The 23,678-nt window shown below is 42.5% G+C and overlaps 1 protein-coding gene across 1 annotated transcript in view; it reads left to right on the top strand.

Annotated features, from left to right (window-relative positions):
* barx2 (BARX homeobox 2) overlaps positions 1-23,678 on the top strand; it is a 56,097-nt gene that overhangs the window by 22,832 nt on the left and 9,587 nt on the right. The window contains exons 2-3 of the mRNA XM_072592918.1: positions 4,171-4,447; positions 15,886-15,970. Of these exons, the coding sequence (XP_072449019.1) occupies positions 4,171-4,447; positions 15,886-15,970 (362 nt within the window). The remainder of the gene's footprint in view (positions 1-4,170; positions 4,448-15,885; positions 15,971-23,678) is intronic.

Genomic DNA, 23,678 nt, shown 5'->3' with positions numbered 1-23,678 from the left:
GGGGAGATGTCAGAGGTACACAGAGAGTGGTGGGTGCGTGGAAAGCACTGCTGGTGGTGGTAGAGTCAGATACATTAGGGACATTTAAGCAATTCTTGGATAGGCGCATGGAAGTTAGTACAATTAAGGGTATGTAGATTATTCTGATCCTCGAGTAGGATAGAAGGCTGGCACAACATCGAGGGCTGAAGGGCCTGTACTGTGTTGTCCTGTTCTATGTTCTATGTTGAGAGGAGACCACATTATGAACAGTGAATATAGTAGATCGATTGAGTGATGGTTAAGAAAACACAACAACGCCTCTTCTTCCTCAGACAACTTAGGAAATTCGGCATGTTCATAAGGACCTTCACCAACATTTACAGATGCACTGTAGAAAACATTCTATCCAGGTGCATAACAGCCTGGTATGACAAATGAAAGTTGTGTGCACAGCTTAGATCATCATGGAAACCAACCTCCCATCCATGGTCTCCATTTACACTGCTCATTGTCGAGGAAAGGCTGCCAACATCATCAAGGACACCACGCACCCTAGTCATGTTCTCTTCCAACCTCTTCCATCATGCAGAAGATACAGAAGCTTGAACACATGTACCACAGGTTACAGGTCAGCTTCTTACCTGATGTTATTAGACTGCTGAATGGGCCTTTCTAACTTCAAGCAATGTAGATTTTGCTAATGGCGATTTTGCTTTGTGCCCATCCTTTGCAGCCGTAACCTTGTATTCCTTGCTCAGTCTAAGCACCCTATGATAATCTGTATGTACTTGTTTGTTATGATCTGCCTGTACTGTCAGAAAACAAAACTTTTCACTGTACTTGGGTACATGTGACTACAGAGCTGAAAAATGTGTTGCTGGAAAAGCGCAGCAGGTCAGGCAGCATCCAAGGAGCAGGAGAATCGACGTTTCGGGCATAAGCCCTTCTTCAGGAATTTACGTGTGACTACAGTAAATCAAATCAAGTGCTACTTTGCCCAGAAGGTGTGTTTGAGTTTTTATGTGCTGACGTAGGAGGAAGTAAACAGGTGAATGTTACACATTTTACACCAGCATGGAAAGGTGCCATGGGGCTGTGAGGGAGTGTTGGGAGTAAAGGAGGAGTGGACCAGTGTGGCCAGATGGGTTGCTCAAAATGATGGATTTCTGATGACTTTACGACAAACAGACAATAAATGAGGCATACTGGGAAATTGAGACAACCCTTGACCAGACTGACTGAATAAACATGCTGCAGAATCCAGACAAGCTGCAGCTACAGACAATACAATATACATTCGAATTGGAATTGAACAGGACAATCAGTATCTCAGGTTGTTTGCCAGGCGCAGGGACATCTCACACCCTTATTTGGAGAGGGCTTCCTGACTTATGTGCACCAACACCTCCAGGAATGGGTGCCCAAGGACCACCCTGCCATTGACATGTCACTGCCTGGTTGGATCTGATTGAGCAGGATGATCGGGCTTGTTCAATCTATTGGAGGAAACTAAAGACTCTCCATGTCGATGGCAGGGCTGAAACAACTACTAAGTATAAGAATTACCACAACACCATCCTCAGGAGTAATAATCCGAGACCAATCACTGGGAAGAGAAGACACCCCTGGGACTTCTGGGAGAAAAAGACCAGACGATCTCCGCCATGTGGATAGAGGCCAAGATCTATTGTGGTGGGATATGACCATCAGGAGTTAACTTAAAGCACAAAGTCATTGATTAGTTCAGAGTCGACTCACAGTGTCTTTACAAGATATAAGAGTTAAATACACATGACGCAGCACCAGGGTGTCCCAGAGGGAATGGCCCTTGCAGAATGCTGACACGGGATGGGGGGGGAGGGGGATATGTATCTACTGGTGGTATCTCGATGGAGGTGGTAGAAGTGGCAGCTAATGATCCTCTGGATGTGAATGCTGGTGGGTTGGTAGGTGAGGACAAGGAGGACCCTAAGCCTGTTGTGGGAGGGAAGAGAGGGGATAAGGATTGAAGTTGAGGAGATGGATCGGATCTGGCTGAGGGTGCTGCCAACTATGAGGAATCCTTGGATGAGGAAGAAGGTGGAACATCTTGGAGGTCCCCTTGTCGAAGTTGGCTTCATTTGAATATGTATGACAGATTCAGAGGAACTGGTAGAATGGAATAGAGTGGTATAGTCAAGATAACTGTGGGATAACTGTGGGAGAAGGTGGGTTTCTAATGGATATTGGTGGCCAGTCTATCCTCAGAAATGGAAACAGATGTTGAAGAAGGAAGGAAGGAGTCAGAGATAGACCAGGTGAAGATGAGAACGGGATGAAAATTGGAAGCAAATTAATAAACTTTTCTAATTCTGGATGAGAGAGGGAAGCAGCATTAATAATATCATTGATATACTGGAGAAAGAGTTGTGGGTGGGGCTGGAATTGGACTTGAACAAGGAATGTTCCATGTATCCAACAAAGAGACAGGCATAACTGGGACTCAACACACCTTCCAAGTGAAGCAGTGCTTTACATGCATTTCACTGAGCTTAGTCTACTGCGTTTGCTGTTCACAATGTGACCTCTTCTACATTGGGGAAATGAACCATGGAATGGGTGACAGAGCACCTATGGTCTGACCTGACTGCAGGATTCCTGCCTCCATTCCTGATTTCTGGCAATTTCTGCTGTCATTGAACAGAAACTCAACTGGACTCACCATATAAATATAGTGGACACAAGAGCAGGTCAGAGACTAAGAATCCTGCAGCAAGTAACTCACCTCCTGACTCCCCAGTGCCGGTTGAGCATCTGCAAGGCACAAGTCAGGAGTGTGATGGAGTACTCCCCACTTGCCTGGATGGGTGCAGCACCAACACCATTCAAGATGCTTGACGTCATCCAGGACAAATCAGCCCACTTCACTAGCACCATATCCACAAGCGTTAATTCTCTCCACCACCTATTCGCAGTAGCAGCAATGTGTACATTTGTGCAATGCCGAAATTCTCCAAGGCTTCTTAGTCAGTACCTTCTAAATCCACTTGTATTTAGAAGGAGGTGGGAAGCAGATACAGAGGAACACTACCATCTGGACGTTCCGCTCCAAAACATTCACCATTCTGACTTGGAAATATGTTGCCATTCCTTCAATGTTGCTGGGTCAGCATCCTGGAAGTCCCTCTCTCACAGCATTGTGGGTCTGCCTATGGTAAGTGGACTGTAGCTGTTCAAGAAAGCAGCTCAGCAGCACCTTATCTGGGGCAACTAGGGCCGGGCATTAAATGTTGGCCTTGCTATTACATTTACATCCCATGAATGAATTAAAACACGCACTGAAATCTAAACTGCAGTCTTGAAGGGATGTTGTCTGTTGCTGTTAGGATGCATACCCCAGCAGTGGGAGGTTTATGTCGCTTTTTTGGAAGATGAAGCCAAATGTTATTGTTAAACCTCACCCTATGGTTAACATCATCACCTAGATTAACCAGGTGTACAGCTCTCCCTGAATGTTCATGACTTTAGATTCCTGAGCCAGTGATTTAATGTCTTCCAGATTATCGTTTGGCACCTTGAGATATTTAGATCAGATTAAATTACATTAGATTAGATTACATTACAGTGTGGAAACAGGCCCTTTGGCCCAACAAGTCCACACCGCCCCGCCGAAGCGCAACCCACCCATACCCCTACATTTATCCCTTACCTAACACTACGAGCAATTTAGCATGGCCAATTCACCTAACCTGTGGGAGGAAACCGGAGCACCCGGAGGAAACCCACGCAGACACGGGGAGAACGTGCAAACTCCATACAGTCACTCGCCTGAGGTGGGAATTGAACCCGGGTCTTTGGCGCTGTGAGGCAGCAGTGCTAACCACTGTGCCACCGCGCCACCCATTGCCACCGTGCCGCCCATTGCCACCGAGCCGCCCATTTTAAACAGTTAAACACAATGCAAGGTGTTATTAAAGCCGTTTCTTAAATGCAAATGTTGGCTTTACTTCCTCCTGTCCTAAAAGCTCTGCCTCTAAAGGGGAGACTGATTTCACCCTTGGTAAACATGTCAATGACTGCCAATGAGATAGTTGACTGTGTCAGACATCACAGCTGATCCTGTCTTCTCCCAGTATCCACATAGCTGGCAGGACTATACAGAATGATGTTTGGGCTTTTGACTAACATTAATCCCATGTGTTTCTGCAGGGTCATCCTTGAGCTCGTACCCATTGTTTTCAGCGACTCACCTCTCTCCAGCTCTCACAGCGAGGATTCCACAATACCTACCTCCTGCCACATCCTCCAGTAAGCCGAATGGACCAGCTCCTGAGAATATTTCTCCATCCAGCAGCGAGTGTGAAAGTGACCAAAGCATTCTTCGCCCCAAAAAGCCTCGCAGAAGTCGCACCATTTTCACCGAGCTGCAGCTCATGGGGCTGGAGAAAAAATTCCAGAAGCAGAAATACCTGTCCACGCCAGACAGGTGAGTGAATGGGAGCAGGGTGAGGGGTGGTAATTGAGAGAAAATGCGTGTATGGGGAAGGGAGTTCTCCAGAGTGCAGCCGAGATAAGAACTGCAAAGGGTGTGGCGTCTACCCAATGCCGGGATAAGAGATGTCTCACGAGGATTGAACAGAAAGTTGGAATAGAAGCTTGGAGAAACTGGTTGTTCTGGTCCATGCTGGAACAAGGGACATAGGTCAGAGCAAGAAGGAGGTAAGGGGAAAGAGGGACTGTGGAACTAATTCTGGGGTAGGAACAAGCTGCACCGATGGGATAGTTCCCACTTTAACCAGAATGGTAACTGTGTCCTGTCAGAGACATTAACTGGGGAGAGGAGAGGATGCAAAAGCTTTCAACTAGTCAGAGTGGAACAAGGGATCAACCAAAATATAAACAGGCTCTGTGTCAACAGAACAGGACAAGAACATGAGGAAAGAATACAATTATGGAAGACATTGAAGACAAAGCACCAAAACATTCATTGAGTTATAGGGTCAAACAGCATGGAAACAAACCCTTCGGACTAACTCATCTGCACTGACCAAACATCCCAATCTGACTTAGTCCCACAAAACTCTTCCTATTCACATGTTCAACAGGAGGCCTTTGTAATGTTGTAATTGTACCCGCCTCCATTACTTCCTCCGGCAGCTCGTTCCATGCACGCACCACCCTCTGTGTGAAAAAGCTATCACTCAGGTCCTTTTTAAATCTTTTTCCTCTCACCTTAAACCAATGCCATCTAATTTTGGACTCCCCCACCCAAGGAAAAAGATGGTGTCTTTTCACCCTGTCCATGCCTCTCATGATTATATGAACCTCTATAAGGCCAACCCTCAGTCTGCAATGCTCCGGGGAAAAAAGTCCACCAAATCAGCCTCTCCCTATAACACAAATCCTCCAATCCCAGCAATATACTTGTAAATCTTTGCTGCGCCCTCTCAAGTTTAACAATATCCTTCAAAATGATAAACATAAATTGATATCCTATTAAAAATCATAAAAATTTCTGCACAGGAATTTAAACGGAGTCCATAATCAAACAGGGAACTGGAGACTAAATATTACAGGTTGTGGCATATTTGGAAAGATGGAGAAGAAAAATGGGGAGATGGAGTTGCTTTACTTAATCAGGATAGCATAATGACAGTGGGAAAAATGGGCACAGTTCTCAGCAAGACAAAAGGATAGACATAAAATTATGATAAAGGATCAAAAACAAATACATGCAGTGTGGCAGAGCATCTAACAATGGAGTGGAAATGGAGGAAGAAGTTAAATAAAATAGAATAATAGGACTTTGTTCAAATCCGCTGATCTAAGTTGGATGTGTGCAGGGGGCTGTGGGGACGGGGGGCTGTGGGGACAAATAGAGTTCCTAGGGTGTGTACAGGACTCCTTTCAAACCGAACGTTTGAAAAGTGCAACAAGAGATGGCTCACTATTGGATTCGGTAATGAGAAATAAACCAGAGCAGATTGAGAAGTAGAAGTAGGAAAATATCTAGACGGTGGTGTCCATAATATTAAAGCTGATAGAGAAGGACAAAATTATGAGGAAAACGATTGGAGAAAGGCTGAATCTGAGGGGGCTAAGATAAACTTTGGCAAAATAAAACAGGAGCTTATAGTGGCAAACAAAGATATACACCATCAGTAGAAACTATAATAAACCTTCAAAATGTTCCAACCAACCTTCACTGCCATTTAGAAAGACAAGGCCATCAGATACATGGGAATGCTATTACCATTTCCTCCAAGCCACTCATCATCCTGAGAAATATATCGCCATTTCTTCAGTGTCATTCAGATGAATCTTGCAATTCTTTCCCAAATGGCATCGTGGGTCTACAGAGACCAAACGGACTGCAGAAGCTCAGCAAGATGGCTCACCAGCACTTTCTCATAGGTAACTAGGGATGGGCAATAAAGGCTGGCTCAGCCAAGATGTCCAAATTCTATGAATGAATAAAATAAACAGGTAAAATAGTGTTTTAATATATTGTGGGCAAAATAAAAGAAAGAATACAAGACAAAAAAGAAAAGAATAACAGTAGTGAGACTCGATTGATGAATAATGATATAAAGGAATGATTCAGGTTTAAAAATAAGGCAAAAAGTATGTAGGTGATTGGGGGACGACAGTACACGAGAAAATAGAAAGATTATGGGAGAAGTAAAAATAAAAGCACAATTAAGAGGGTAAATGAAATATTTTGCAGGCGTGTCAATTAAAATAATGAAAGCTGCGAAGGGAATCCCACAAATAATAATAGATAGGTGGTAGAAATATGAAATAATTACTTTGTCTGAGTAATTAACAAGGAGGTAGAACCAGTAGATATGTCAGTAATTGACGAAATGAGTAATTACATAAATGTATTCATACTCAAGAAGGGGATATTTTGATTAAACTAAACAAACTCTGAGGATAAAGACACAAGGGATGAGATGGACTACCCGGAGTAGTTGAAGTAAATTTTCATTTATTTGTCTATAGACTGTTGGCATTTATTGTCCAACCTTAATTGCCCAGAGGGCAGTTAAGAGTCAACCATACTGCCGTGGTCTGGAGTCACATGTAGGTCAGAGCAGGTAAGGATGGCAGACTTTCTCCACTAAAGAACATCTATTGTTGAAAGAATGTTATATTCAATTATTAAGTAAAAGCAGCATGTTCAGAAAATCATAATTAAATCAAACTGGATCAGCATGGCTTCATGAAAGGGAAATCATGACAGAGTAATTTATTAGAGATTTTTGAGGAAGTCTCAACCAGAGTGGATAAAGGGGAACCAGTAGGTGCATTGTGTTTGGACTTCAAAAAGACATTCAACAAGATACCTCACAAAATGTTAAGCCATAAGGTAAGAGCCCATGGTGTGGGAAATATTGCCATGGATAGAGAATTGTTAACAGACAAGAAAAACAAATGGGGATAGGGGGTTCTTTTTCAGGTTGATGACCTGAAACCAGTGGTGTTTCAGTGCTGTGTCTGAAACTGTTTACAATATATATTAAAACCTTGGACAAAGGAAGCAAATATACTGTAGCCAAATTTGCAGATGTTAGAAATATAGTAGGAAAGGCAAGTTGCTTGAGGGATACACACAGTCCACAGAGAGATATTGGTAGGTAAGTGAGTAGGAAAAATGTTGTCAAATGGAAGATATTGTCACTCAGAGACATGATCACAATACCTTCTACAGAGTTGCAATGTGCAAACTGTCCAGTTGAAGTGCTACGTTTGAGGAAGTTGACTGTAGATGGGTGCTGAGAACCAGACAGGAGTTGTAGCTGTGTGTTTGTTGCCATTGTTTCCATAGTGATGGTTGTTTGTGTAATACACCTGACTTGACATATAATCCCTATCTATACAGGACAGAGAGGAACATTTTTGTGGGTTTAGCTAATGGTCTAGTGATACAATGAAACTATTCAGAGCATCCCCAGTGATTACATTTTCCACGAGCTGTGACTGATACAACTAATTCAGAAAATCCACTCCTTAAGTACTAGCGAAACCTGTGTAAACCACTATTTCAGTCTCCTTAGAAAAATATAAAACCTTTCGTTCACACTTTCCTGCTCTTGCTTGCACTGATTTACAGAAGCAGCAAAGGGTTTTGAGCTTGTTCCACTGTTAAGAGGGCTCCATTTTAACTTGGTCTGGTGGCAAGATCTGAGAGTCAAAACAATTTTAATTTCGATGGCATTTTCTGAGAATTTCAGAAGGGGCCACTTTTTGGTTTTCAGTGGCTCCTTTGGTACCAAAATTTTAATTAAAAATCAAGCTTTTCTTGATTTGCAAACTCACTCTAAGCCTCCAAATCATAAAATTGTTATGGTGCAAAAGGAAATCATTCAACCTATTGTGTCTGCCCTGGCTCTCCAAGTGAACATCATTCAGTCGTGTGGAGGAGCTGGACAAACTTAAAAATCACACAACACCAGAATGTCCCATCGTGTCAGGCAATGGGACCCTGTGTGAGAACCTCTCTGGCTATGTTGAAGGCATGTTGAAGGCATTGTATAAGGGACCCCCAGCTCTTTCACAACACTAAAGATTTCTTACAGAAACTCAGCACCTCAAATCTCCACTTAGCTCCAAGGAAATCAGTCTCAACTTCTGAAATCTATCCTGTTAACTGAGATTTCTCATCTCGTCACTGTGATTATTCTTGGAAAATTCTTCTGCATACTTGCCACTGCCTTCATATCTTTGCTACAGGATAGTGCCCAGGACTGCTCGTCTTGCTCCTGGTGAGTTCTAACCAGCAGTTTATAGAGGTTTAGCATAACCTCTTTGCAAATGCCTCTGCACGTGTACACACAGGTGTCTCTAATCCTTCTATCAATTACTTTACATTGATGTCTCCTGGTTACTGACCTCTCTTCCAATCTATAACTATACCTCACCTGCCTCTATTTGTATTACCATATATTAATATCAGTAGTTAGACTATTAAAACTTCCTTCAGCTTCCACTGTCTCCTATCCAATCTTTTCTTGGATGTAAAATACTCTGTTCTGGCAGCATCATCTTGAATCTCCAGTGTACCCTTTCTGATATGGTCACATGGGTCTTATCAAGTAAGGTTGGCAGTAGCTGTAGATTCTTCACAAATGACAGCAAGAGACCTTTATGAAAAAAGTCAAAAAGATGAAGGCTGTAAATGTAAATGTTTAGGGAATTGAAATCAGAGAAGGTCCTTGAGGAATATAAAGAAAGCAGGAAAGAACTTAAACAAAGACTAGGAGGACTAAAAAGGACCGTGAAATGCCTTTGGCAATAGGAAGTCATATGACACCAGGTTACACTCCAACAGATTTATTTTAAATCACAAGCTTTCAGGGAGCTGCTCCTTCATCAGGTGAAGTGATACTTCTGACTTTGTCCACCCCAGTCCAACACCAGCACCTCCACATCTTAGTAAATAGGATTAAGGAGAATCCCAAGGCATTTTAAATGCATATTTGGGTGGTATGGTGGCTCAGTGGTTAGCACTGCTGCCTCACAGCGCCATGGGACCGGGGTTGATACCAGCCTCAGGTGACTATCTGTGTGGAGTTTGCATATTCTCCCTGTGTCCATGTGGGTTTCCTCAGGGCGCTCTGGTTTCCTCCCACAGTCCAAAGATATGTAGGTTAGGTGGATTGGCCATGCTAAATTGCCCATAGTGTTAGGTGCAATAGTCAGAGGTAAATGTAGGGAAATGAGTCTGGGTGGGTTACTCTTCGGAGGGTTGGTATGGACTTGTTGGGCCAAAGGGCCCGTTTCTACACTGTAGGGAATCTAGTCCAATATTAGAGCCATTGTTCATTCATCACCCACCATACTGATCCTCTACCATTAGAATTCAATCGTTCCTTTTGCCAATAGCTTTTATATTTTTTCACCTTTTAATATCAATACTGTTTCCTTAAGATGGGAGCCATCACAACAGCACAACAGGCATGAAGTTGAGAGTGTAATGCGCACAACCACTTCAATGAGACAAAGCAAGAGAAGGCATAGGGAGCGAGATGCTAAGAGTATCCAGGCGTAGATTAGGGGGAGGATGTGCATAAGTGGGTACCCACATTGACATTTACTTCTACGCATCTCCCGTGAGGTGGCATGGCTGCTCACCATATGCCACTTAACATTATTTTGGTATTGCTGAAAAAGATGGTCACAGATAGTCATTTTTTGCCCACAGATGTTGATTAATTGATTACTTATTTTTTGGTGTGGATAGGAGAGTTTGCGAAAACTGATTTCACAAATACACAGGAATGACTGTATCAAAGTTGGCAAGCCATGTTGCAGCTGTATAAAACTTAACTTTGGTCATGTTTGGAGTATTGTGTGTAGTTCTGGTTGCCACACTTTAGGAAGGGCATGCAGGGGTGAAAAGGGTGAAAAAGACGTTTATAAGGATGTTGGCTAGATTGGAGTGTAAGGAGATGTTGGGCAACATGGATTGTTTTTGCTAAAGCATCAAAGATTGCTTCTATATACTGATAGACATATATAAGATTATGAGAGGCATGGAAAGGGTGGATTTTCTAGGGGCATAGGTTAAAGCAAGAGTGAAAAATTTAAAGGAAACGTGCAAGGGAAGTCTTTTACACAAAGGATGGTAGGTACATTATGATCAGCAGACACAGAAGGTCAAAGAGTCTGTTCCTGTGCTGTCATGTTCTATGTTCTAAAAGCTAAACACTTTGGAACCTAGCAATCTTAAATCAAAACAGAAAATGCTGGAAATACTCAGCAGATGTGGCAGCTTCTGTGTAGAGTTAAATATCACACAACACCAGATTATAATCTGTTATGAACTAGGCCAGAACCCTCAAAAAACTCTTTTAGCAGGTAGCCCAGATCATAACTTTGCTATTTGTTTAGCTAGGTGTATAGTGGATATTCCTGGAGTCGATTGCCAAGTTTTAAACTAATAAAATTTATTACAAAATTACAGAATGAAACACAAAGAACTGAAAATAGAATATCCTATCCAAACCCAATTTAATGATGTTGTTCTGAATACACACACACACACAGAAACTACCCCCAACACACATTTGTATTTGCAGAATTACATTTTATTTTGCTCAAAAGCTGCATGAATCCATGTAAGATTCTGTAAATCCCTTTTTTAGGAATAGAATCAGTCTGAACGTTGAAGCACAGACAGACAGACTTTAACCTCACACATATACATGATCTGGGCCGACATGGCACCTATTGTTAAAGTTCACTTGACGATGTAACTTTCCAAAAAAGGTTCTGGGATTTACGTATGAAAGAACTGAAAACAATGTGGTTATTCAAAAAAATGAGAGAATTAGCAAGCATTCTAGGTCTTTTTCAATATGTCATTTCAGTTGCAACACACTGTAATCTTCTGCTGTAAATTCTGCGTCTTATAATCTTATACTCCACAACTACCTGGTGAAGCAAGTGCTTCCAAATAAACCTGTTGGTTTATAACCTGGTGTTGTGTGATTTTTAACTTTGTACACCCCAGTCCAACACTGGCACCTCAAAATCTATGCAGAGCAACTGAGTTAATGCTTCGTGTCTGATGAAAAGTCACTGTTGTAAAACATTAACAACAGTAGGATTTCCAATAAGTAGTTTTGAAACAAAAGGATCCCCTATATCCTTTTGATCGTCTTTTAATCGAAACAGGTTCACATACTTTTAAAAATTATTTAATGGGATTTGGGTATCACTAGTTTGGTCAGCATTTATTGTCTATCTCTAATTGTCCAGAGAGTAGTTAAGGGACAAATACATTGCTGTGGGTCTGGAGTCACATGTAGCTTGGATCAGGTAAGGATGGCAGATTTCTTTCTCTAAAGGGCAGTCGTGAATCAGGTGGGTTCTTCCTGACAATCAGCAATGGTTCATGGTCATCATCAGGCTCTCTTTTCCAGATTATTATTGAATGCAAATTCCACCATCTGCAGTGGCATAATTCAAACCCACATCCCCGACATGTTACCTGAATCCCTGGATAATAGTCTATTATAACCATAGGTTATAGTGCTGCAAATGATAATGCAAATGACAATCTTTAGACAGGAGTCCTGAAAAAAGTCACCCTTAAACATATCAATGATGAATGTACTATCTTTAGTATGCAGATACTTCAATGCAAAGTTACATTTTAGAAAAAGTATAAGTAATTACACAAGTCTTCATGCAATGTGAACAGTTTTTAAATTATAGGGCTACAATAGGAAATGGGAGAAAGTGAGGACTGCAGATGCTGGAGATCAGAGCTTAAAAATGTGTTGCTGGAAAAGTGCAGCAGGTCAGGCAGCATCAAAGGAACAGGAGAATCGACATTTCGGGCATAAGCCCTGCTTTGCTGTGTTCTTCCAGCCTCCTGGTTGTCTACCTTCCATAATACTTCGGCCTACCAATTACTGAGTGGTTATGACAGCAGCGGAAAAGGGAGAAAAAAGGTTGACAGGAAATGATACTAGAACTGAAATGTATTGAGAAAGATTAAACAAAAGGTAGATAGAATAATGAAGAAGACATTTAGTATACATACCTTTATTGGTCAGTGCATTGAGTATAGGAGTTGGGAGGTCATGCTGCAGCTGTATAGGACATTGGTTAGGCCTCATTTGGAATGCTACATGCAATTCTGGTCTCCCTTGTTTAGAAATGATGTTGTGAAACTTGAAAATATTTACAAGGATGTTGCAAGGGTTGGAGGGTGTGGGCTATAGGGAGAGGCTGAATAGGCTGGGACACTTTTCCGTGGAGCGTCGGAGGCTGAGAGGTGACCTTATAGAGGTTTATAACATCATGAGGGGCATGAATAAATAGATAAGGGTGGGGCAGTGTTAAACTAGAGGACAGAGGATTAAAGTGAGAGAGGAAAGATTTAAAAGGGACCTCAGGGATAATGTTTTCGTGCAGAGGGTAGTGTTTTTATGGAATGAGCTGCCAGACTAAGTGGTGAAACCTGGTACAATTATGACATTTAAAAGGCATCTGGACAGTTATATAACTAGGAAGTGTTTAGGGGGATATGGGCCAAATGCTGATAAATGGGACTAGATTAATTTACAATATCTGGTCGGCATGGACAAGTTAGACCGAAGGGTATGTTTCTGTGCTGTACATCTCTATGACTCTATGAGATAGGAGTGTTTTTCTCTAGATAATAAAGAGCTCAGGAGTGACTTGATACTGGCCTTAAAATGATGAAAGGATTTAAGATTGGTAAATGTAGAGAAGATAATTTAACTTTTTGGATTATCTAAACTTGGGGACCATGAATATAAGATAGTCAGTCATAAATCAAATAGGAATTCAAGGGAAAAGAATGGTTAAAATGTGGACAAAAACAAAATATCTGGGCAAGTATTTCAAGAAGACATTGCGGGGTAATTAAAGACTGAAGACATCTGAAATAAAAACAGAAAGTGCTCGAGGAACCCAATCTCTAACTACCCCTCAGTGTGTACTCTAATTACCCCACAATCTCTAACTTCCCCTCAGTGTGTACTCTAATTACCCCACAATCTCTAACTACCCTTCAGTGTGTACTCTAATTACCCCACAATCTCTAACTTCCCCTCAGTGTGTACTCTAATTACCCTGCAATCTTTAACAACCCCTCAGTGTGTATTCTAATTACCCCACAATCTCTAACTTCCTCTCAGTGTGTACTCTAATTACCCCACAATCTTTAACTACCCCTCAGTGTGTACTCTAATTACCCCACAATCTCTAACTTCCTCTCAGTGTGTACTCTAATTACCCCACAATCTTTAACAACCCCTCAGTGTGTACTCTAATTACCCCACAATCTGTAACTACCCCTCAGTGTGTACTCTAATTACCCTGCAATCTTTAACAACCTCTCAGTGTGTACTCTAATTACACCACAATCTCTAACTACCCCTCAGTGTGTACTCTAATTACCCCACAATCTCTAACTACCCCTCAGTGTGTACTCTAATTACCCCGCAATCTTTAACAACCCCTCAGTGTGTACTCTAATTACCCCACAATCTTGAACTACCCCTCAGTGTGAACTCTAATTACCCCCCAATCTCTAACTACCCCTCAGTGTGTACTCTAATTACCCCACAATCTTTAACTACCCCTCAGTGTGTACTCTAATTACCCCACAATCTCTAACTTCCTCTCAGTGTGTACTCTAATTACCCCACAATCTTTAACAACCCCTCAGTGTGTACTCTAATTACCCCACAATCTGTAACTACCCCTCAGTGTGTACTCTAATTACCCTGCAATCTTTAACAACCTCTCAGTGTGTACTCTAATTACCCCACAATCTCTAACTACCCCTCAGTGTGTACTCTAATTACCCCACAATCTCTAACTACCCCTCAGTGTGTACTCTAATTACCCCACAATCTCTAACTACCCCTCTGTGTGTACTCTAATTACCCCCCAATCTCTAACTACCCCTCAGTGTGTACTCTAATTACCCCGCAATCTCTAACTACCTCTCAGTGTGTACTCTAATTACCCCACAATCTGTAACTACGCCTCAGTGTGTACTCTAATTACCCCGCAATCTGTAACTACCCCTCAGTGTGTACTCTAATTACCCCACAATCTCTAACTACCCCTCAGTGTGTACTCTAATTACCCCACAATCTCTAACTTCCTCTCAGTGTGTACTCTAATTACCCTGCAATCTTTAACAACCTCTCAGTGTGTACTCTAATTACCCCGCAATCTCTAACTACCCCTCAGTGTGTACTCTAATTACCCCACAATCTGTAACTACCCCTCAGTGTGTAGTCTAATTACCCTGCAATCTTTAACAACCCCTCAGTGTGTACTCTAATTACCCCACACTCTCTAACTACCCCTCAGTGTGTACTCTAATTACCCCGCAATCTGTAACTACCCCTCAGTGTGTACTCTAATTACCCCACAATCTCTAACTACCCCTCAGTGTGTACTCTAATTACCCCACAATCTCTAACTACCCCTCAGTGTGTACTCTAATTACCCCACAATCTCTAGCTACCCCTCAGTGTGTACTCTAATTACCCCACAATCTCTAACTACCCCTCAGTGTGTACTCTAATTACCCCACAATCTCTAATTATCCCTCAGGGTGTAGTCTATTTACCCTGCAATCTCTAACTACCCCTCAGTGTGTACTCTAATTACCCCTCAATCTCTAATCAGCCCTCAGTGTGTACTCTAATTACCTCATAATCTCTAACTACCCCTCAGTATGAAGTCTAATTACCCCTCAATCTCTAATTATCCCTCAGTGTGTACTCCAATTACCCCTCAATCTCTAATCAGCCCTCAGTGTGAACTCTAATTACCTCATAATCTCTAACTACCCCTCAGTGTGTACTCTAATTACCCCACAATCTCTAATCATCCCTCAGTGTGTACTCTAATTACCCCACAATCTCTAACTACCCCTCAGTGTGTACTCTAATTACCCCACAATCTCTAATCATCCCTCAGTGTGGACTCTAATTACCCCACAATCTCTAACTACCCCTCAGTGTGTACTCTAATTACCCCTCAATTTCTAATCAGCCCTCAGTGTGAACTCTAATTACCCCACAATCTCTAACTACCCCTCAGTGTGAACTCTAATTACCCCTCAATCTATAATCATCCCTTAGTGTGTACTCTAATTATCCTCAATCTCTAATCATCCACCAGTGTGTACTCTAATTACCCCTCAATTTCTAATCATCTCCGATTGTGTACTCTAATTACCCCTCAATCGCAAATCCTCCCTCAATGTGTACTCTAATTACCCCTCAATCTCTAATCCTCCCTCAGTGTGTACTCTAATTACCCCACAATTTCTAACTACCCCTCAGTGTGTACTCTAATTTTCCCTAAATCTCTAATCAGCCCCTAAATCTGTACACACTAATTTTTCTGTTTTCTCAGATTGGATTTAGCACAGTCACTGGGATTAACTCAGCTTCAAGTGAAAACCTGGTACCAGAATCGAAGGATGAAGTGGAAGAAGATGGTGAGTGGAGTTTCTATGTTTGATGGAGTGCTGCTTGCAATTGGTTATTGCTGTCATGTTGAACCCTGTGGCTACGAAGTCACGAAAATGTTTTGAAGAAAAATATTGAACTTGTGGCAGTTTTAAGTTTGCCTTTTGCAAAATGTGGGCATTGTTGGCAAGGAGTGTATATGTTGGTATTCCTTAATGGCCCTGGGGGAGGTGAGGGCGAGCTTGAACTGTTGCCCCTTTAGGTGTAGCCTCACCCACAGTGCTGTGAGGAAGGCAAGTTCCAAGATTTTGACCCAGTGACAGTGAATGGACCGTGAAATATTTCCAAGTCAGTATGGTGAATGGTTGGACAGGAAACTTGCAGGTAGTAGTGCTTCCAACGTTTCTGCTGCCCTCGTTCCTTTGAGATGGCAGAGATTGCAGATTTGGAAGGTGCTGATGAATACAGCTTGGTAAGTTCCTGCAGTACCTCTTGTAGGAGAGACGCACTGCTGCCACAGTGCATGGGAGGTGAACAGGGTGAATGTTGAAGGCCATTGTGGTGCCAAGAAAGAAGCTGCTTTCTCCTGAATGGCCTAGAAATTAGAATCATGCAGTGCAGAAGAAGCCCAGCCACTCGTCGAGTCTGCATGACAAAATTACTCTGAATCTACACTAGTCCAATTTTCCAGTACTTGGTCCATAGCCTTGAATATTATGACATTTTCAGTGCCCATCCATCTAGTATTTTTAAAAGTGATGAGGTTTCCCATCTCCTATGTCCTCCCAGGGAGAGTATTCCAGCTTCCCACCACCCTCTGGGTGAAAAACTTTCCTCAAATTCCCTCTAAAGTACTTGTCTTTCATCTTAAAATTATGGCCCCTTGTTATTGACCCTTCAACTAAAGGAATCAGCTGCTTTCCATTCATCCAGTCCATATCCCTCACAATCTTCACACTTCTAACAGGTCCCCCCACAACCTTCTCTGCTCCAAAGAAATCAACCAAGATTGTCCAGCCTCTCTTCATAGATGAAAAGCTGCAATCCAGGGAACATTCGGGTGAACCTTCTTTGCAGCCCTTCCAATACAATCACATCCTTCCAGAATTGTGGTGGACCAGAATTCCAGCTGTAGCCTAATCAATTTTCAATAGAGCTCCAATGTAACCTCCCTGCTCTTATAATCTATGCCATGACGGATAAAGGCAAGCATCCTGTATGGCTTCTTAATCATCCTCTTAATCTGCTCTGCCACCTTCAGGGATTTGTGAACAACACCTCAAGATCCCTCAGTACCTCTAGAGTCCTGGCATTCACTGAATACTCTCTTGCCTTGTTCTTTCTTCCAAAGTCCATCACCCCACTTTTATCAGGGTTAAATTCCATCTGTCACCAGTCTGTCTATCTGTCCAATCTGTTTATACCCTCATGTAACTGAAGATTTTCTTCCTCATTGTCATTCCATTTGGCCAATCATTGTGTCAACTGCAAACTTTTTGATCATTTTCCCCCATCCCAACCACATTCTCATCTCCAGTACATTGTTTATATGTATTTAATACAAACAATAAGGGGCCAGCGCTGATCCTAGTGGTATATCACTGCTTACCAAACTATAGTCACCCAAACAGCTTCCTACTACCACCCTCTGTCTCCTGCCATTAATTTTGGATCGAACTTGCTCGGTTACCCTGCATCCCATGTGCTTTCTTCTTCTTTTTCAGACCTTGTCAAAGGCTTTGCTGAAATCCATATAAACTACAGAAACTGCACTATCCCCATCTACATATCTGGTCACCTTCCTAAAACGTTTAATCAAATTTGTTAGGCATGACCTTCCCCTTGACAAAGTCATGCTGACTATCCCTTATCAAACTTTGCCTCTTCAAGTGAAGATTAATGCTGTCCTTCAAAGTTTTCCCCAATAGTTTTCCTACCAATGATATGAGACTCATTGGTCTGGAATTCCCTGGTTTACCTCACCCATCCTTTATGAAAAATTGAACCACATTAGCTGGTTCCCATGACCAACGAGGAATTAAGAATTTTGTTCACAGCCAGTGCAGTTTCCTCCTTCACCTCCCACTTCAGCCTAGGATATTATCTGGTCCTAGGAATTTGTTCACTTGTAAGCCTACAAAAACCTCCAATAACTCCTCACTCCCTATGTTAATATGCTCAAGAATCAGAGGCCCTCTTTCTGAATTCAGTACCTGCATCCTCCTTATCTCAGATAGATGTGAAGTGCTCATTTAACACCCTATCAATATCTTCCAGCTACATGCACATATGTTTTGAACTTTTTGAATGTTATGGAGCTGCACTTATCCAGTCAATTGGATGGTATTCCATCACTGTCCTGTTTTGTGTATTGTAGATGGTGGACAGGCTCAGGAGAGTCAGGAGGTGAGTTACTTACTGCAGGATTCCAAGCTTCTGAACAGCTTTTGTACCAACTGTATTTATATGACTAGTCCATTTCAGTTTCTGGTAAATGGTGAACCCAGTATGGGATAATCAACATGGATTTGTGCATGGGAAGTCATGTCTGACAACTCTTTTAGAGTTTTTAAAGAGGTAACCAAGAAGATAGATGAGGGTAGGACAGTGGATGTTGTCTACATGGACTTTAGTAAGGCCTTTGACAAGGTCCCACATGATAGAGTATTCTTGAAGTTTAGGTCACATAGGATCCAGGGAGAGCTAGTTAATTGGATTCAAAATTGGCTTGATGGTAGAAAGTGGAGGGTGATGGTTGAAGGTTGGTTCTCAGACTGGAGGCCTGTGACTAGTGGTATGACACAGGGGTCAGTGCTGGGACCTTTGTTATTTGTTATTTACATAAATGATCTGGATGTGAATGTACAAGGCATGATTAGTAAATTTGTGGATGATTCAAAATTAGGAGATATCATTGATAGTGAGGAAGGTTATCAAAAATTACAGAGGGATCATGATCAGATGGGAAGTGGGCAAATTCAGTTCAACGCAGATAAGTGTGAGAAGTTGCACTTTGGAAAGTCAAACCAAGGTAGGACTTATACAGTAAATGGTAAGGTCCTGAGCAGTGTTGTGGAACAGGGGGACCTAGGGGATACAAGTACATAGTTCTTTGAAAGTGGCATTACAGGTAGACAGGGTGGTAAAGAGGGCATTTAGCATGCTGGCCTTCAATGGTTGAGGCATTGAGTATAGGAGTTGGGACGCTATGTTACAGTTGTATAAACCACTGGTGAGGCCACACTTGGAGTTTTGTGTACAGTTTTGGTCACCTTGTTATAGGAAAGGCATAGTTAAACTGGAAAGAGTGCAAAGAAAATTTACAAAGATATTGCCGAGACCAGTAAGCCTGAGTTATAGGAAGAGGTTGGCCAAGATAGAACTTTATTCCTTTGAACATAGGAGAATGAAGGGTGATCTTATTGAGGTGTATAAAATCATGAGGGACATAGATAGGATGAATGCATATCATCTTTTTCCCAGGGATGGGGAGTTGAAAACTAGAGGGCATAGGTTTAAGGTGAGAGGGGAAAGATTTAGCAAGGACCCGAGAGGCATCTTCTTCAGGCAGAGAGTGGTGCTTATATGGAATGGGCTACGAGAAAATGTGGTTGAGGTAGGTACATTAGCAACATTAACAAATATTTGTATAGGTACATGGATGGGAAGGGTTTAGAGGGATGTGGACCAAATGCTGGCAAATGGAACTATCTGAGTGGTCAACATGGACCAGTTTGGGCTGAAAGACTTGTTTGTATGTTGTGTTACTCTATGACTCTATGTTGGCAGTGGCGAATGTCAAGGAGAAATGGTTACATCCTCTCTTGATGAAGAGAACTAAGGGTGGCATAGTGGCTGCGTGGGTTTCCTCTGGGTGCTTCATTTCCTCCCACAGTTCAAAGATTTGCAGGTTAAGTGAACTGACCATGCCAAATTGCCCATATTTTTAGGTGCTTTAGTCAGGAGTAAATATAGGTTAGGGGAATGGGTCTGGGTGGGTTGTTTCTCGGAGGTCTGGTGTGGACTGGTTGGTCTGTTTCTACACTGTATGGATTCTAATCAGTTGCAACAACTACTACTGATGGAGGAGGGAATATTGGCACTTACTGGGTGACACTTGAGGAGATTCACAGGATGGTGGAGCTAGTTTGTAAGCAGTGTTTGTGGTTTTGGAGTCATAGAGGCCTAAAGCACAGAAGAAGGTTGTCTGACCCAGCACATTCTTGCTGTTCAAAAAAAATCACCTAACTATTCTAATTCTCATTTTCCAGTCCTTGGCCCAAATTCTTGTGTGCCTTGGCATCACAAGTACACATCTAAACACTTGAACATGATCAGGACTTTTGTCTCTATTACCCTAACATGCAGTAAGTTCCAGTTTCCCACCACCCTTTGAGTAAAAACGTTTTTCTCACAGCTCTTCTAAATCTTCTGCTCCCTGGTCATTGATTCTTCCATCAAAGGGAAATGTTTCTACCTGTCTGTCCTGTCTTTGCCCCTCATGATTTTATACATCTCAATCATGTCTCCTCTCAAACTCCTCTGCTCAAAGTAAAGCAATTGTTAAGCCTGTCCAATCTCCCTTTATAAGCAGAACTCTCCAGAACAGGTGTCATCCTTGTAAATCTCCTCTGCCTCTCTGCAGTTGCTTTCCCAGAGATCTGGTTGGTGTTGAGAGATCCCAGCTAGCACAATGATTTGTTTATTCCAGGTGGCATCTTTCTCAATGTTACTGATTCACAAACAACAGTTGTAAGTACTTGAGGTCCAGGCCAGTTCTGACAGTAGATCATTGAACGAAGCACAGTGACACTGCAGTCAATCTCTGTAATGACATGGATGTGGGTAATGTAGCTGTTCAGGCTAGGCTCCCCCTTCATCCTATCAGCAAGTTAGCACAGGACAAATAAGACTAGAGAAATGAATGCATGGCTCAAATGAGATTATGGTTTAAGTAGCACTGGGGCATGTACCATTGGGGTGGTCTATACCTGAATTGTGATGGGTTAGTGTCCTTTTGAGCAGCATAATGAGGGAAGGAGAGGGAGTTTTAACTTAAATAGTTGGGACAAGGGATCAAATTTGGAAGGAAGTGGTAAATCAAAGAGTAGAGTCAAGTCAAGCGAAGAAAGGCATCAATATAAGAAATAACACAGAATATGATGGGAAGAGATAAAACAGTACTTCCTAAACCTTTTTCTTGTCAAGGAATGTTTAAGGCCCAAACACTACATCAGTGTAGTGGTTCCCTCCTTCTCTCCTTCTCTAACCAAAATGAAAGTGGGGGGGTAGAGAGAGGTGCTATTGCAAAGCTTTTTGGTAGCAGAGTAAGAAGTAATGCTTTGGCTCAAGAGATTTCAGACAGCAGCAGCTCAGCAAAAAGTACAGGTAAGCTCAGGTAAAGTCCTTTTAACTTTCCTCTTGAGTCTTACAGCAGTTAAGATGGCAGTTAGGCCAGTCACATGTTCCTCCTGCAGGATGTGGGAGCTGAGGGAGACATCCATCATCACTGATGGCTACACATGTGGGAAGTTGACCCAGCTGCAGCTCCTGGGAGACTGTGCTGGGGAAGCTGGAGCTGGGGCTGGATGCACTCAGGATCATCCAAGATGCTGAGTACTTCATGGATAAGAGTTTTAGTGAGTTGGCCACATCTAAGGTGCAGGCAGAGAGTAGCTGAATGACCATGAGGAAAGGCAATGGGAATAGGCAGAGAGTGCAGAAATACCCTTTGGTATTTCCCTTTGAAAACAATTATACCATTTTCGATACTGTTGTGGAGGGCAGCGAATGATGACCATTCAGGGGAAAGCAGCAGTAGCCAGGTCAGTGGCTCTGAGGTACAGCAGGAAAGGGTAAAGGTAAGCCAGGACCTTCGTGATAGGAGAGTCGACAGTTGGGGAATTTTGTGAAAGGAGATTCTGTGACAGCAAATGGGAATCCAGAACAATATATTGCCTCATGATGCCTGGGTCTAGGATGTCTTGGAGCAGCTGCAGAAGGTTCCCAATGGGGAGGGTGAGCAGCCAGAAGTCATTGTGCACATTGGCAGAAATTGGGATGAGGTCCTGCAGAGTGATTATAGAGAGTTAAGAAAAAAGTTAAAAACCAGGATCTCGTTGGTGATAATCTCCGAATTACTTCCACGTGTTGTGGATATGACAAATAAATGCATGGCTAAAGAATTGGTGCAGTGGCATGGATTCAGATTTTTAGATCATTGGAATCTTATCTGAGGCAGAGGTGATTTGTTCAACAGGGACGGGTGGCACCTGACCTGAAGAGGGACCAATATCTCGGCAGCCAGGTTTGCTATTGCTGCAAGGGAGGGTTTAAACTAGATTGGCGGGGGGGTGGGGTGGGATCCTCAACAGGGAGACAAGTGGGAGGCTGGAAGGAGATACAGTAATCAGAAATAGGAGGTTGAAGAGTGGAAATGACAGGGAGCGAGGGGTGCCTGTTGGATTAAATTGCATCTATTTCAATGCAAGAGGGCTGACAGATAAGACCAATGAACTCAGGGCGTGGATAGGTATGTGGGACTGGGACATTATAGCCATTATAGAAACTTGAGTAATGGAGGGACAGGACTGGCAGCTTAATGTACCAGGGTATGGTAGCTTGAGGCAGGACAGAGGAGGTGGGAGGAGGGGAGGGGGTGTATCACAGCAGGAACCAGAGAAGGAATAACTGAAGAATCCTCCAGTGGGGCTTTGGGGGTGGAGCTAAGAGATAAGAAGGGGATGGTGACACTATTGGGGTTGTACTATCAGCCCCCAAATAGTCAATGTTCCTTCAAATAGAGGAACAAATATGCAGGGAAATTGGAGAGACTTGTAGGAGCAATAGGGTTGCCATAGTAGTGGATTTTAATTTTCCTAACATAAACTGGGACTGCCAAAGCATTAAGGGCTGAGGAGGGGTGGAATTTGTTAAGTGCATTCAAGAAAGTTTCCTCAAGCAGTATATAAAGGGTCCAGTTTAGGAAGAGGCAAAACTCGACGTACTCTTGGGAAATAGGGCAGGATAGGTGACTGAGGTGACAGAGTGGGTGCACTTTGGGACCTGTGACTATAGTTCTATTAATTTTAAAATAATTATGGAGAAGGATAAACTGGTGCACATGTTCAAGTTCTAAATTGGAGCAACACAAATTTTGATGGAATTAGACAGGAGCTTGCAGGGTTTGATGGAGTGGTTTGTTTACATGCAAAGAGACCTCTGTTGAGTGGAAAAAAAATGAGATAGCTAGAGTTCAAAGTCTATATGTTCATGTGGTGGTGAAGGGCAAGGCTGGCAGGAATAGTGAACTCTGGATGACAAGAGATGACAAGAGACTTTGACAAGAAAAAAAGAGGAGGCATGGCTCAGGTACAGGGATCTGGGATCAAGGCAATCCCTGGATGTACACAGGGGATACAGAATTTTATAGACAAAGGAAATCAGGAGGGCGAAAAGGAGGCAGGAGATAGCCTTGGCTGAGAAGATTAGGGTGAATCCAAAGAGGTTCTTCAAGTATATTAAAGGAAAAAGAATAACTAGAGAGAGAAAAGGCCCCCTCTAGGACCATAGTGGACATGAATGTGCAGAACCACAGGAGATGGGCGAGGTCCCCAATGAATATTTCTCCTCTGTGTTTACCATGAAGAAAAACATGAAGACTTGGGAACTTGGGGAAGTTAGTGGTGATATCTTGGGGACAGTCCATATCACAGTAGAAGAGGTGTTGGATGTATT

Source organism: Chiloscyllium punctatum, chromosome 23, assembly GCF_047496795.1.
Source record: "Chiloscyllium punctatum isolate Juve2018m chromosome 23, sChiPun1.3, whole genome shotgun sequence".
Lineage (NCBI taxonomy): Eukaryota > Metazoa > Chordata > Chondrichthyes > Orectolobiformes > Hemiscylliidae > Chiloscyllium > Chiloscyllium punctatum.
This window is presented reverse-complemented; position numbering and strand designations above follow the sequence as displayed.